Here is a 16,491-nt window from a genome sequence, read left to right on the forward strand (position 1 = left end):
AAAATGACATTATACTGGTATACGTATTTCAGGGGCAGTGTGCATCATGGGAGTACACTGGATTGGGAGTTAGGGGCCTGGGCTCTGGTCTTCATTACCCACATGGCCTTGAGGAAGTAACTTATTCTGGTTATGCCTCAGTTTCCTCATCTGTAAATGGAGCTACTGCACAAAACCAGGCTTTCAGGACAAGGCATGTCTCAGCTGTTTCATGAGATGGCTTGTCAAGGGCCACCTTGATTCTTCCTTGAAGCTTACCACATCCACCAGCCTTTCCTTGCCACAACCCTTCTCAGTGTCTGTCACTGATATATCCTGATCTCTTTCTAAGAATGCTAATACTTCTGTAAAAAGAAGAGGCATTTCTGGAAAAGGCTGGTCACATCTCAGACCAACCAAAGACCTCGACATCAAATACTTGAAAAGGTAAGACAGGTAACATAATTGTATCACTGAATCAGGCCAGTTCTAATCAATAGGAAGTGGTGAGTCTTGTGGCAAACTGAATACTGCAAGCCTTCATCCAAATGGCATTCAGATGGAAACATTTTTAGTCAGGGTGATGGCTAAACAGTTTATGTAATTACAGTGAATTGAGCCTATTACCAAAGCTAGTTCACAAGCTCAGGGTTAAATGTTCATTAAGGTCCCTGGCAGTTGGGAAATTCTAGGGTCCAAAATAAGACTGGTTCTGAGAAAGCTTGATTTGGAGAAAGTTCCAAATTTACAGTCAGTTTTGACTCCATGCATGACAGAATCTGGATGTCCTTGCTAGCGAGGACTGGCAATGCTTCCAGAAGTTTTAAGGAAACCACTGGCTTCCTTACCCATAGTTATTATTCCCTTTATGCCCTTATTTCCTGCATTGTATGTAACTAATGATTGGATTTCAACCCATCTGTTGATTTTCATATCATCTCCTCTGCTTGCTGAATTACAGTGGGGAAAAACAATAAGTGATTGAATGGGATTGTGGAGGCTGAATGGCGCAAAGGGTAAGGCATGGAGTGCAGTGCAATAATCCTAGGTTCACATATGGGCTTTGCCACTTCTAGCAACTGGAACTACAGGAAAATTACTTTCGTAGTCCTGTCTCACAAGATTGCAGTGAAAACAAAACAACTTAGTGCATTTACAGTGCTGGACATGGGGTCTGACTCCTTGTAAGTGCACAGTAAATATAAATAGGGTCTCTTCAAGGAAACCAGATCTCACATACATCATTGCTAGACAAGTGGACCCAGATGACCCGACTACACCTCCTATAAGGGAAACATGAACAGTTGGGAGTTCTTTCAGCTTTAAGCTACAACATTGTGTTCTGCTGCTATCTGGATAGCTGTATTGCTAGATTCCACCATACAAGAGCCTCAATCCATGTTGGTGAATTAAAAAACACCATGACTATTTGATTATTCTAAAGAACATGAAGGTAAGGCTGAGGTTGTTGATATGCTGGAAAATAACTCCAGGGAAAAATGCTTTTCTTCCAAGTTTTCTGTTAGTGGCAAGAAAAGAAAAGAAAAGGAAAGGAAAGGAAAGGAAAGGAAAGGAAAGGAAAGGAAAGGAAAGGAAAGGAAAGGAAAGGAAAGGAAAGGAAAGGAAAGCAAAGGAAAGCAAAGGAAAGCAAAGGAAAGCAAAGGAAAGGAAAGGAAAAAAAAAACGAACCTAGGAGAGTAACGTTTTCAGTGAGTGTAATTGTCTTAATGAAGATAAAATATATTTCAGACAAAAATATGAGTTTAGCTCAGATTATTGATTTCACTTGCACTTATAGACTTGGACCTATGATTTGGAGGCATACATGGAAGTGAGCTGGGTTTAATATTGTTACTTTAGCGTTATTGATCTAAAGGAGGGACAGTCAGCTCTTTTAAGCAAACCCTCGGATTTTTGAGATGAATTACTTGACTAGGACGTGATATATACATTTAACAGAAGCTGCTAAATTAATGGAAATACTTTTTTTTTTTTTCTATCAGTATTTGGAAAGGAAATACACTCTGTGCCTTCAAGATGCTCATCCGGGCCAATTCATGACATGCCAGAAAAATACCTTTTTGGTTGCCCAGAGAGCAGCTGAAGTCATGGCAAATTTGCCTTTATGTCATAACAAATGATATATTCCCAAACTGTATGGTTATGACTATAATTTCACCTCAAGGATTGATTGTGTGTGTGTGTGTGTGTGTGTGTGTGTGTGTAAGGCTTGGATAAATCATTCAAGATTTCTGTTTTCATTCTGTGCCAGCTACATCCCTCTTTAGAATCAGGTTTCTCATCTGATTTTGGAGTACATTTTATTTCCTATAGTGTTCTCTTAATTAAGAAGAAATTTTAGTCTTTTTGTAGCAATTTTACAGTCTCTATAAAAACTGGGAGGTGCATGTTTCTGCAGAACATGATTCTTTTGGAATCTCTGAAAGCCCTGGCATCTTTTCCTGCCTCACAGCATCCCTGAGGTATGCTATCTCACAGTAGCACATCTTTTTGTGTCTTACTCCTTAACTGTACCAAGGTAGATTTATCTGTTTACTGGTTATTACTTGAATTTGTGTAGCTATTTTTCGTGGCTGACCTGTAAGATCCCATTTTGCTTTATATTGTACCAGATGGCTTTCTTGTCTCTTTCCTGAGGCACCATTAAAAAAGACAGGCATGAGAAGTCTTTCAACAGTTACACACAGAGCTGCAACACTGCCCCTTCATTCCTTAGGTTTGTAATTAAATGAGTGTCGAGTTTCCAACAGGAGGAAAGCAATTGAGAAATTAAAGTCTTTGAAAAAGAAAAGGCATTCAGATATGTTGTGACAGAAATCATGAGTTGCCCTTCAACATCTGTTTCTTCCTTTCTTCTGCAATAAGGTGACAATCAATTTTCATCTGGGCACATATCCAGAAATAAAGACTCCGTTGTCAGCTTCTTCAGGTGTGGCTGTGAGATTAAGTCCTGTTCATGGAGATGTAAGTAGGGAGAAGTGAAAACGTTTGGAAGTTTCTCTTAAAGGACAGCTGGTGTGTGTCTTTTATCCTCTTCATTTTCTTTGGCTTTCATTTCTTCCAGATGGCTGAAATGTGGATGTGGCGGCTGGAACTAGAGCAGCTATTTTAGACAATGAGGTGACCTTGGAAGTGAAGGCCCCATCCTACAGAGTAATAAGATAGAAGCCAGGATGCCAGGGACCCTGTCAATTTTATGGAGCAGAGTCATCACACCAGCCATGTACTGCCCACCTGTAGACTTAGAGCTGAGAAACAGATAACTGATTTTATTTTAGCTGATTTAAGCCACCATTATTTTGGATGTCTGTTACTCACAATGGAACCTAATTCTAACCTAATAAACGTGCTCAAATCTCTCTATTTATGTAATGTTAATGTAAAATGTGAACCAGTTAAAATCATCTGTAGCAGGAAGCATGATATTTTGACAGAAATAGTTGGGGAAGAAAGAACAGCAAAAATGTTATCATAATGCCTCTATAGTATACAGTTAAAATAATATTTAAGTGCCTTTATGAGAAGAGGTCAACCCCTAATAAAATTGTTTTCAATTAAAAAAAATCAAAACGTCATAAATGATTTTGCTCTCCTTAGCCACATCCTCCTGAACATGCCATGTGATCTAAGATTTTCTTTTTTTTTTCTTTTTTTTTATTTTTTGGGGGGTACACCAAGTTCAATCACCTATTTTTATACACATATCCCCATATTCCCTCCCTTCCTTGACTCCCCCACCCTCGAGTCCCCCCCACCCTCCCCTCCCCAGTCCTCTAAGGCATCTTCCATCCTCGAGTTGGACTCCCTTTGTTATACAACAACTTCCCACTAACTATTTTACAGTTGGTAGTATATATATGTCTGTGTTACTCTCTCACTTCATCTCAGTTTCCCCTTCACCCCCCGCCCCCTCCCATACCTCGAGTTCTCCAGTCCATTCTCTGTATCTGCATCCTTGTTCTTGTCACTGAGTTCATCAGTACCATTTTTAGATTCCATATATGTGAGTTAGCATACAATATTTGTTCTTCTCTTTCTGACTTACTTCACTCTGTATGACAGATTGTAGTTCTATCCACCTCATTACATATAGCTTCATCTCATCCCTTTTTATAGCTGAGTAATATTCCATTGTGTATATATGCCACATCGTCTTTATCCATTCATTTGTTGATGGGCATTTAGGTTGCTTCCATGTCCTGACTATTGTAAATAGTGCTGCAAGAAACATTATGGTACACGTTTCTTTTGGGATTATGGTTTTCTTTGGGTATATGCCCAGGAGTGGGATTACTGGATCATATGGTAGTTCTATTTGTAGTATTTTAAGGAACCTCCAAATTGTTTTCCATAGTGGCTGTACCAACTTACAAAAAAGATGCTCAACATCACTAATCATCAGAGAAATGCAAGTCAAAGCCACAATGAGGTATCACCTCACACCAATCAGAATGGCCATCGTCACAAAATCTGGAAACAACAAATGTTGGAGAGGGTGTGGAGAAAAGGGAACTCTCCTGCACTGTTGGTGGGACTGTGAGTTGATCTAAGATTTTCTTTTAAAGAGGAAATCTCTATCTCACAGAGAGGTAACTCAGAATAAACAAAATCTGAAGGAATCAGAGTTTAGCCTCTCAGACACTTCACAGAAAGAGATGCGAAAGGTTCAATAAAATTCACCAAACCAGTCAAATTTGGGCAACTACCTGCATGTACCCACTCTGCCCCAATAACATGATCTGAAGGCAAAATAAGAAAATGACAAAGGAGAAGGTATATAAATTTCATGCTCAGAAATTACCATTTGTTTTTTCCCCCTAACTCTATGAGAAGTAATTGACAAATATAATTGTATACATTTAAAGTGTAAAACGTGATAATTTGACGTACATTACATGGTAGAACGATTACCAATATCAAAATAATTAACACATCCATCACCTCACATAGTTAATTCTCTTTTTTTATTTTGTGGTAAGAAGGCTTGAGATCTACTCTCAGCAACTTTCGAGTATATAATACCACCATTTGTTTTATCTTTACCAGAAACCTGTTCCTGTGGGAACAATTCGGCATGCTCCCTTTCACAAAATGACCACAGCAGTTCTGGGAGGTGGACACTGTTATCCCTATTTTACAGAAGAGGAATTAAGGCCCAGAGAAGTTAAATAACCTTCCTAACCTCAAAAGATCTCTTGCTGAATTTTAGGCCTCTGTTAATGCGGTCCATCAGAGGCTATTCATTCTATAGAAGCCAGAGAAATCCATCATCTTATATAATGTTTGCATCTGCTAAATAAAAATGACAGGTTTGCTACTCATCTGGGTGGGCCCATGGAAATCTTTCATCTTCAAAAGGCTTTCTATTACTTTCCCAGGAGTTTAAATTTTATGAATCTCTTGGTCATTGATGTTACCTCATATGCCATCTAAAACACACACAATTTTAACCTAAGTGAATAAATAGAAAAGTATTGCAGCTATCAATCATAGTTTCCTTTAGTTTGACAATGTGAGTTCCAATCTATTCACATAAGTACTTTGAAAACAATAAAGCCAGAAAGTGACCTACCTTTTGAGTGAGCAGAGCTTGCACAACTTGGTTGGCTACCTTTAAAAAATAAAGAAAAGAGTTGCCATTTATAATAATGAGGCTTTATACCCATGGACTCTAATTTACCAATAAGTTTCCCACAGCTTACTATAGCTAATTAGCTCCTCATCTGCTTCTTTTCTCTACTTCTAGAGGATCTGATTCTTTTCATAACAAGCCTATCCTTCTAGGTAATATTTTGCTTTTTCCAAAGGTGACCTTGTAGCTAATTAAGATGGTTAGGCTGGAAAGATCATTCATACCTTGACTCTCACATTTCCATATTTGGGAAAATAATATTCTTTCATATGTAAAGTACTTTAAGAAGGCTCAAAAATGATATAGTGCAAAACACAATCCTAATTATCTGTACACAGTTTCTGCACTGCTGATTTACAATATCCTTTGCCTCTCCTTCCTATTCTTTTCCTTTGTGACTATTTCACTGCTTAAAATTACTTGCAATAGGGGTAGGTGGAATGGTGGAGAAGAGGGGCAACTCATTCCCTTTTATATGCCCTGCTTTCCTACTCCACATCTTCGTTTACACCATCCTCTTGTCATTGATACCTGTAATAGAGTCTGATAGTTGTTTACTCTAGCTCCCATTTTTCCCTTCCTCTTAAGTCACAAACCTTGATTTTTTTGGCTGGACACATACAAATACGTTTCCCCACCTCCCTTGCCATTGTGTGACAAACTTCTGGCCAATGAGTTATAAGCAGTCTATTTTCTTGGACTTATAGGTTCTCTCTTCTAAAAAGGGAGCTCATCCTTCTTTCTTTTCCTAGCTGGGATCTGATAGGGATGGCTGGAGCTTCAGCAGCCACCTTGAAAATGGAAGTCACATATTGAGTATTTGGGGGCAGAAAAATAGGATGAGCCTGGTCATGATGATGCATGGAGCTGCACTATCCCTGATACAAAGGAGAGAAATAAAATAACCACTGTTATGTTGAATTTCTCCTAATATACAACCAAATATGACTGTCACTAATATATTACTAGAACCCTAACTTTCTTCAGGTATCAGGCAGCTTGGGACAGTAGGAAAAGCTGGGCCCCTCTCAGACCAAGGAGGTGAATCTTGATTAATCTAAGCCAGTGTTGGTTATTTCATTCCCTTTTAGTGGTTGTTTAGGAGTGGGCATGTGACACAGTTCCAGTTAAGGGCCATGTGAAAACCAATAACATGTCCCTGATATTTCAAGGATCTGGCATTTTCTCCAGATAACTGTTTGTCATTTCTACATGTATTTGTACTAAGATTTCTTTTCCACCTGCAGGTTTCAAAAACACTTCACAAAGAGTCACTTATTAAACTTTACCACAACCTTGAAATTATGTACCCACATGGCTAATATTGATAAAATTATGGTAGATAGGTGAATTATGTGGAAGTTTTTAGTCAATACATACATAAACTGTAAACATTTGGTGTGAAAACAGAAACTGACAGCATTGAAGACCAAGTTGGGATACTTAAACATCCTAAATATAAGGTATTTCTGTTCGTTCATTTCTTCCTTCATTTATTCAATATAAATTTGCAGCGTATTTATGATTGGGATGTGGTCCTTCATTTCAAAGAGATCATAGCTGGTAGGAGGTTGGCAAAAACACAATTATAAGTGTGATAAGCATGTAATCATGTAATCATCTTGGTAATTCTCACATTCAACCGAAGGCTGAGGACCACACTTTTCTCTTTCTCTTGATAATAAATTTATTTTTGGTGATGCTGAACTGTGTGTGCTCATTTCTCTGTCTAGTATAGTGGAACAGATTATGGTAAAAATGTTTTCATGGAGCTTAATTGCTTCTTAACTCAATATTGACAAAATAGCACACCCTTAATGACAGCTGGCTACCAGTAAGCTTCATTGAAAATTAAAATACAGGCTGTCATCAACTTGTGCTTAGCAGACATTCACACCACAAGCAGTAAATGACTAGAATCAGATTACCTATAATTGATTAGTTGAACTGTATGCACAAGAGGGAATTGTTTTTTCCTATCAGAATCCTTTACAAATTTACATTGTTGACATTAAATAAAAAAAAGAAAGGCCTTTCATTGAAACTAATATAGCTTTGAAGAAAACGTATTCTTAGGTTTTTTTTTTTTTTTTTGTCCAGCCCAAGTTAAAGAAGCATATCTAAGGACTATCATAGATCAAAATAAATCAAATTTTCTGTAACCAGTGCCATTTCTTTTTCCTTTATCACTTTATTTATACCTGATTACAAGGGTGATAAATGTTACTCGGCCCACACAAATTGACCAATAGCATAATCTTGAAAATCTTTCAGTTTTTAAATGTTCATTCCAATTCGTAACTGAGAATTTAAAGTCAAACTATATACCATCTATTTTACTCTTGCAAATTAAAAAAAAAACAACAGAAGAACTGAACTATTCATGTTGCTTAAGTCAGGAACAATGTACCAAACTTAATGTATACCATAAATAATTTAATTCTTTTGGATAGCAAACTTTGGATTTGATTTACATTCTCATAAAACTGCCTAATATCAATATTTTCTTTTCTTCCTCCGAACTGGTCCCTCACCTAAACCAGCCTGTGGAACAGTGGTCACATAAAATAGCTCTCTAAGTGATTTAACAGGAGCCATAAATGAATATCCTATATGTAAGAGCCTGCAGGAGTAAATATGTTATATCTTTGAAATCTAAGTGTGTTTGCCCTTTAGGCTTACAGACTCTATGTCTGATACAGTTCCTTTTGGCATGTACTTTGGACAATTGTATGCTCTACCTAAAAACTGAACAAAGACACATGAATGCATTATTTCTTTACCTATTGACATGAGGTTTTATTACCCAGAAGGGCTCACAGGTTCTTTGCAGAAAAGCAGGCAAGTGATACAAACCCTTTCCTTGGAACTGTCTATAAAGATAGTTTCTCAGGTTTTGTTACTACTTTTAACAGCTTAGCTTCCCCAATGCATCAACAGAACAATCGTTTAGAGCTTGTGCCTATAATCTCTAATCGGTTCACAAGATGATCCCTGGAATGGGCCCCTACCCTGATCCTGCCCTTAGCATCTGGGTTGCAAATAATCACACCAGGGCAGCCCCAGCTAATAAGAACAAAAACCTAGTGTCAGCTGACAGCTTTCCTCTCTAAAGAAAGAAAAACGAGCAGCTGGCCTGGGCCATGGGGACCTGAGACACACTGAGGAAAGCTGATGGTCCTTATGCCCCTGGCTTGTTTGACAACTTCCCTTAGGCTCTTTGTGGAAACCTCCCCCTTTGCATTTAGGAGAGGAGCAGGGGTATGGGGGGGGCAGGAATGCCAAGGAGAGCGCCCAGCTACATCTCTCTTTTCCTCTCCGTAAGAATTCTCTCAGACAAGCCAGCTCCTCTGACACCTGGCTCATCTGTGATCCACACGCATCTTTGTTCTTCTTCCCTGTCAGGTGTAGATGGATCTTGAAGAGGGCGGGCAGAGGGAGGAGAATTAGGGCGGCAGAGTTTTCTGTTTACTGCAAAACAGTGCCTGAGACTGAATGGGAAGCTGCACCTGGGCGCTTATTCCAGAGGGAGCCAATTCTCACCACACCTTGAAGACAGTTGGGGATGGGGTCCAGGGTGGGGGAATGAGGAACTCAGTAGACACCAAGCTTAACAGTCCAGTCCCCCTGCCTGGTGGTCCTGGTTTCATCCTTTTATTTGCTACTTTATCACGCCAAGCCGCTGTCATGTCAGCCAGGTAATTTAAAAACCTGGTCGCTAAAGTACACGTTTTAGGAAATGTGCTTTGGAGAAGTTTTCTCTGCTTCTGAGCTTGGTTTATTGTAGGAAGGCAGTTGGCAGCATGTGGGAGGAGCACAAGAAAGACCTGGTTTCAAATACTACCTATGTCGATCATTCACTGATATGTATACAGAAAACCTGATTTTTCTCATCTGTAAAGCAGGGGAACTGTCTGCCTCTAAAATTGTGAAAATAAAAAGCATAAGATGATAGACATCATCAGAGAAACCGCCTTGGGTAGTACCTGATCAAAAGCTGTCACCCCAAAAATGTTAAATCTGAATCTGATCAAACTTCAGAAACTAAAATACATTTTCAGGCAAGCAGTTAAGGAAGGATGGTTTGAGAAGAAGGGCTTTTATTTGTAAAGGGATGAAGTTTGTGTGTGTCTCTGTGTGTGTGTGTGTGTGTGTGTGTGTGTGTATGTGTATGTAAAATGCATATGTAAATAAAAATCACTAAGCACCTATATTATTTATTTTCTCTGTAAGAAAAAATCCTGTAAGACCCTGGGAGTGGGGGAAATTCATCTAAATATGTATGTGGGATTTCAGTGAAAACTAATTTGGAAATTAATTTGCTGCTGATAATCTCCAATCGTTCATATAGTTATTCAACAAATATGCATTAAGTGACCTAGTCTGGGCCAAGAATTGTGCTGGATCTTGGAGAAATAATGTTAATGAAAACACAGGTGCTGCCCACAGTGGTTAGAGTCTAGAGCAGGCATAAGAAGTGGCTTATTGGTTGATTTTATGATCCATTCATGAAACGGACATGAAATGCACACCTGAAGCATGTGAGAGCCATGAGCAGGATCATCTTCCATCTGTATTTATGAAGACATTGATCTTAAAGATGACTTAGGTCCCAGATGGGGGATATACAATGACAATATCTGATAATGATTCCATAATCCAGTCTTGCCATATAGCATAGGAACTACAAGGAAAAGTAAGAGCTGTTCTTAACCTGCTTCTGCCTTTAGTTAGCCTTGGTTTAAAAGAAATTCTGATGCTTTTTTATTTTTTCTGAACTATACCCAGAGGTCTGCTTTTCCCTGCCCTTGTGCTCTGAAGTGTAGAGCATGGAAAAGTCAGAGAAGAACTCAAATACTAAGGCACCCTGGCTGACTATGAACTCTGGTCCAACTCCTATGGCCTGATGGGGAGGCAGGTTCTTCAATTTCTGTGCACAAAAGCTTCGCCTGGGAAGTTTGTTCAAATTGCCAATTTCCTCACCCCTCAATCTGCTTAAGAGCAGCTGAGTGAGTTTGAAGAATCACATTTTTAGCAATCGAGACACATCTTTCTGATACACAAGGGGTCCAGAAGCACACTCTGAGAAACAGTGGGATAGGGTGTAGTTTTTGCTCAGACACTGTTAAGGAATTGGAAATAACTCTAAATTTCCACATGGGTCCACATGGCTCTTCTATCATCACAGCCACTTTGGTGGAGCTTTCATTCTCTTACAGATGCTTTCTGAAAATGCTCTCTAAAGCACACAGTCAGAGACCTAAGGGTAGTGGTTCTTAATCTTGGGTGAATATTATAAGCCTCTGGAGTGCTTAAAAAAATTCTAATACGCAGGTTCCACTCTAGAGCAGAATCTGATCAGAATCTCTGAGGGGTGGGGACAGCCAGAGGTTCCCCAGGTAAGTCTCATGTGCCAGTAAGAGTGAGAACCACTCACCTTTCTAGATCTCAGACTTCACTAGCTCCAGCTCTTTCTGCTAAAGACGCCCTTTCAGTTCTGCCCCTTTCACCTCCCACCTGCCCACAGCTCTGCCTGCCCTTTGGTGACTGTGCTGTATGTTCTCCAAGACCCAGTGCAGCCTATTTCCTCTGTGAGTTTCCCTCACCTCCTTCGTCTAGGATTAACCACCCCCCTCACTTCTCCTGCTAGGCTGGGGGCACCTGGAGATCCCAGGGCCTGGGCAAGGTTGATACCCACGAAAGGTTTGGAGGGCACCGCTGAATTCATCTAAAAGCAAGGCAGTGGTTTGAGGAGATGGTATGTGTCATTATACTTTTCTACTTGGGAATAAATTGGTCTTAAAGGAACTGGCCAAGGTGATACTGAGAATAAACAGCTCTTCACTGCTTGCCAGCGAGCTGTCAAACAGCTGGACAAAGACGCTAGATTCAAACATGAAAACTTCCAATGCCCCTGAAAGAAATCAAGATTGGTCATTGGTTTTGCTTTTGTATTGCAAGGCAAGGAGATGAGGGCTTGGGTGGCAGCAGAGGTGGTGGTGAAGTGGCAATGGGTGTGCCTGTGTGCGTGTGTGTGTGTGTGTCTATGGATGTGTGTCTGTTTCTTCTGAATAAACATATCCTTTTATTAGAACACACAGAGGGAGTCTCCGACTCCCAAGGGCTTTCCCAAAATCCTCAATACGTTCTTCACCTCCCAGAAAATAACAATCAGTACAAAAGGGATTGAAGAACACTTCAAATTTACATTTTATCCACCTGTGTGTTTTATGAAACCCACTAGCAAGGAAATAACTTACATGAGGCCTTACCTTGTTAGTTTGTCTAATTAGTATAAAAAGCCTTGAAAAGAATTTCCAGTTGGCATTATTACTACATTCAAGTACCCCTTTGAGAGTGTTCTCTTACAATGCATGGAAATGGATTGTCTACCCTCATGCAATTAGTTACAAAACAACAGGCATGTGTAATCAGGGGCCAGGATTCATGAATACAAGACATTTGTACTGCTCAGAGGTGTCTCTTTGTTGCAAATCACCTCTTGGCAACTGTTTATTTTTGCAATTAAGAACAGGGATTCTCCCTCTGAAAATTCTGTTTTCAGTGGAAACTTTATACTAAATGATTTTGTGGGTGAAAACTTCCGTTTCACCAGACACATTTTAATGAAACCTTCGGAATGCAGGCATAGGGGACTTACAGAAAACAGACTGTGAGTTTCCAAAAAGAAATGCTGGGAGCTTTTTGAGTGACAGGGAGGGATGACTTGTGGGAAAATTGTGACAAATAAGAAATTTCTGTGGTGTGATTCACCTAAATTTGACTTCTGAATGTGGATTAAGTCTCATTGGAAATTTCTGTGCAGGACGTTAAAGTGGAACTTTTCTGATCAATACATATAACCCAAGGGTAACAACTGTTCCTTTAAATATCCTTGGATCTATTTGGTCTTTCTCGCCCTAAACTTTGATTGGACAAAGAGCCTGGGGAACAGGGGTGAGGGGCCTGAGCTGCCCTCACTAGACTTTGAGTCATCACTTCCCCTTTTATGTCAGCTTACTTGAGTGATTCTTTTAACTTTAGACATTATAAAGATTATTCTGAGTCCTTTTTTAAGTCTTGACAGGGCAGAGGAGTGCAAACATCATTCTGCTTCAGTACCTAATATTTATGGCTGGAGATATGAAACTATTAAAATATTAAATAACTAAACAATTTTCTGGGGACATTCTGAGTGTTCTTCAACAAGCAGCTGTGAAGGAAAGTGGTCTGTGTTATGAGGATAATGGCTCCCCATTTGTAGGGTTCAACAGTATCACCTGGAGAGCCTGCTGACACAGCACAGCCAGGCCCACCTCCACTCCCAGAGTCTCTGATTCTCTACGGCCGGGGATAGGACTTAAGAATTTGTATTTCTAACAAGTTCCCAGATGAGGCTGATGCTGTCAGTCCAGGGATCCCATTTCGAGAAGCAACGGTGTAGGAAAATGTCAAGCACATGTGGAACTTTGAGGGAAACACCATTTCTACTTTCAAGGGAGAAGAGAAATATATGGAGGAGGTGATGATGCCCTAACTGGGATGTGAACCTGTGTTCTTTGTCATTTAACCCATCACTCTCTGGGAGAGTCAAGGAGGGTATCAGGGGGAGAGAAGGGGTAAGGAAGTTTAAGAGCATTTGTTGGAAAAGATTTTCCCAATTGTTGGTGAGGAGAACACTGAGATATATTGCCAGTTTCCACTGGTAAGGTAGTGGAACTTGGAAAGTAATTTTTTATTTTCTTAAAATCCATCAGCCATATCATAACAACTCTTAAACTGAATCTCCTAGAAGGATATGTGCAAGTTGTAGGGTATCGGGCAGATGACTAGAAAAGTCATCCCATCAAATGAGTAACTCCAATCACCAACCAAGTCCCAGATGACAGCTTGTCAGGGAGGCCAATAGCCAGTCCTGGCTGCATGACCCAGGAGGGATGGGTGCTAGGATCCCTGGTGCCATGTGAGGGGATGGCTGAGAGGAAAACCAGGGCCCTGCACACACTTCAATTTCCCCTCCCCTCTCCCGAACTCTGTGACGCCCACCATCTCCACCTTCATCTCTTCTTTATCGTCAAATCATATTTCTCCAGTTCACTCATGCACGTGGCCCTGTCTCTTCCCATTCTGCTCAAATTTTCTTCCTCACTTCCCTTTCTCTCCTTGACTTGCTCTCAATCTACTGATTTTTTCCCTCTGGCTGCCAACTATGAACATCGTCCCCACCCACTCTATCAAGGATTTGCTTTTTCAGAAATGGCATCCAATTGGCGACGATGCAGCGTGCCCTGTGGTGGCTTTTCTCATTCACAGACTGGGATTGCACTTACTGGACAGGAGGAATTTATCATACAGTGAAGCATCTCCCAACCTATGCCCCAAGAATATTAAACAATAACCAAAAGGAACTTGCAGATGCCTGTATAAGGATATAGGGAGGGAGGGGGAGGGGACTGACTGACCTTCCTTCTCTACATCCACATGTTTACAACCTTCCTTTGAAGGAGAAAATGCTAATGTCCTCTGGAGACTGGTAACACACACGTATTAAGATCTGACGTAGGGAATCCTAAATAGTCCAGCATCTTATCTACAATCTCCCTGTTCCCCTTACCTCGTCGAGACATCTCTCATACTGTTCTCTTTGATTTTCATTTTCCAAAGCCAATGCTGAATTCTCTGCCTGCAGTAAAGATACAAAAATAATACAAATAAATCAATGAAATGTTGTGTTATGTGACAACTTCTTCAGTACAGTTACTAAATATATCTCCTCAGGATCCAAAACAATCTTGTAGAAGACTCTTTGGCAAGTCTGCTCTAAGTACTATTATAAATCTCTCAGGGATGACCCTGGTCTTATCGTTCTCCAAAAGGCATTACCATCTAAAGAAATGCAAAAGTTGATATTCTGAACAGGTAGAAAATCGAATCATGGCCTGATGCCAGAGAGTTCTGTAAAAAAGATTACAATGTTTATTTCATTCTATGTAAATGTAAATGGAAGAAATGCCTTAATCCACTTCATTAAGACCTGTCACAGTTTCACAACCTGGTATTTGTTTAGGTCATATAAGAGAATCTCAGGTAAATTCACGAAAGCATAATTCCAAAAGCAAACTAAACACATTGTTTTCCTGGTTAATCAATGACTTTTGAACATGAGACTACAACAAGAAATTTAAGAATTGCACCATACCTAAGAGTCCCTCATGCCTACCCTGCCTTTTTTTTTTTTTTAATTTTATTTATTTATTATTTTTTTGGGGGTACACCAAGTTCAATCATCTGTTTTTATACACATATCCCCATATTCCCTCCCTCCCTCGACTCCCCCCCCCCCGAGTCCCCCCCACCCTCCCCGTCCCAGTCCTCTAAGGCATCTTCCATCCTTGAGTTGGACTCCCTTTGTTATACAACAACTTCCCACTGGCTGTTTTACAGTTGGTAGTATATATATGTCTGTGCTACACTCTCACTTTGTCTCAGCTTCCCCTTCACCCCCCCGCCCCCCCCAAACCTCGAGTTCTCCAGTCCATTCTCTGCATCTGCATCCCTGTTCTTGTCACTGAGTTCATCAGTACCATTTTTAGATTCTGTATGTGTGAGTTAACATACAATATTCGTCTTTCTCTTTCTGACTTACTTCTCTCTGTATGACAGACTCTAGGTCTAACCACCTCATGACATATAGCTCCATCTCATCCCTTTTTATAGCTGAGTAATATTCCATTGTATATATATGCCACATCTTCTTTATCCATTCATTTGTTGATGGGCATTTCGGTTGCTTCCATGTCCTGGCTATTGTAAATAGTGCTGCAATAAACATCATTACCCTGCCTTTTTAAAAGTATTGCTTTCCTGCTCCTCAGAGCCTTGTAGGTACCTTAATGTTAAATAAGTTACTATAGGATCCTAGGTTGAATGTGATTACTAGGTTACCAGCAGACTAATAAGGGAACAAAAGTACTCAGTGTAAGCACACTAGGTTTTAGAAGAAGCATGGGATGGTGGCATGAGAATTGCCCTCTGCGTCTGGTGACCTGGGTTCACTCTGGCCACTGCCGGTCCCAGCCTACATCCTGAACTGTATGTTAACCAGTCCCATGGCTGCCACAGCGGCCAACCATCCGAATCTCCCAAGCAAACCTGGCTCTACCCACTCCTCAGGACAGCCCTCCTTGACATTTAGAAGTGGGTGTACAGATCCCTAAATCATTTTTTTCAAAAGTATGGTATGATTGTTAGGAGGTACATAGCTCCACATTTTCCCATTACAGTTTCTTTCCATCAGATTTTTTAAAACTTTTTATTTGGAAAAAATTTCACACTTACAGATGATTTGCAAGAATGGTATGATGAACTGCCACATACCCTTTCCTCGCCAGGTGTTAACATTTTGCCACATTTTCTGCACCATTTTCTTTGTCTTTCAATTTTTTTCCCTGCAACTTGAGAGTAAGCTCTTTATCCCTAACTACTTCTGTGTGTGTTTCCCAATAATGAAGTCAACCACAGTATAGTTTTCAAAGTCAGGAAATACAACGTCGATGAATACAGCACCACAATCTGATCTATAGCCCATATTCCAAATCCATCCATTGTCCCAATAATATCATCATGGCAAAGTTTTCATCCAATCCAGAATGCTCTCCAGGATCAGGATCCTCTTGGATGACTGACAAGTCATCTATTTGTCACTCATGCAAGATCATGTAGTCTGGAAGAGTTGTCTTCTATGCTGTTGATCCCTCCTTCCTTCCCTCCCTCCCTCCCCTCCCTTCCTTCCTCCCTCTTTTTTATTTTTGAGGAGTAGAGGGCAATTATTTTGTGGAATGCCCCTTAATTTGGGTTTC

At 40.1% G+C, this 16,491-nt stretch overlaps 1 protein-coding gene across 1 annotated transcript in view; it reads right to left on the reverse strand.

Annotated features, from left to right (window-relative positions):
* Positions 1-16,491, reverse strand: part of NCKAP5 (NCK associated protein 5) — a 928,785-nt gene that overhangs the window by 198,357 nt on the left and 713,937 nt on the right. The window contains exons 8-9 of the mRNA XM_057745121.1: positions 14,247-14,315; positions 5,573-5,611 (exon numbers count right to left, since the gene is read on the reverse strand). Coding sequence (XP_057601104.1) covers positions 5,573-5,611; positions 14,247-14,315 — 108 coding nt within the window. The remainder of the gene's footprint in view (positions 1-5,572; positions 5,612-14,246; positions 14,316-16,491) is intronic.

This window comes from Hippopotamus amphibius, chromosome 8 (assembly GCF_030028045.1).
Source record: "Hippopotamus amphibius kiboko isolate mHipAmp2 chromosome 8, mHipAmp2.hap2, whole genome shotgun sequence".
Lineage (NCBI taxonomy): Eukaryota > Metazoa > Chordata > Mammalia > Artiodactyla > Hippopotamidae > Hippopotamus > Hippopotamus amphibius.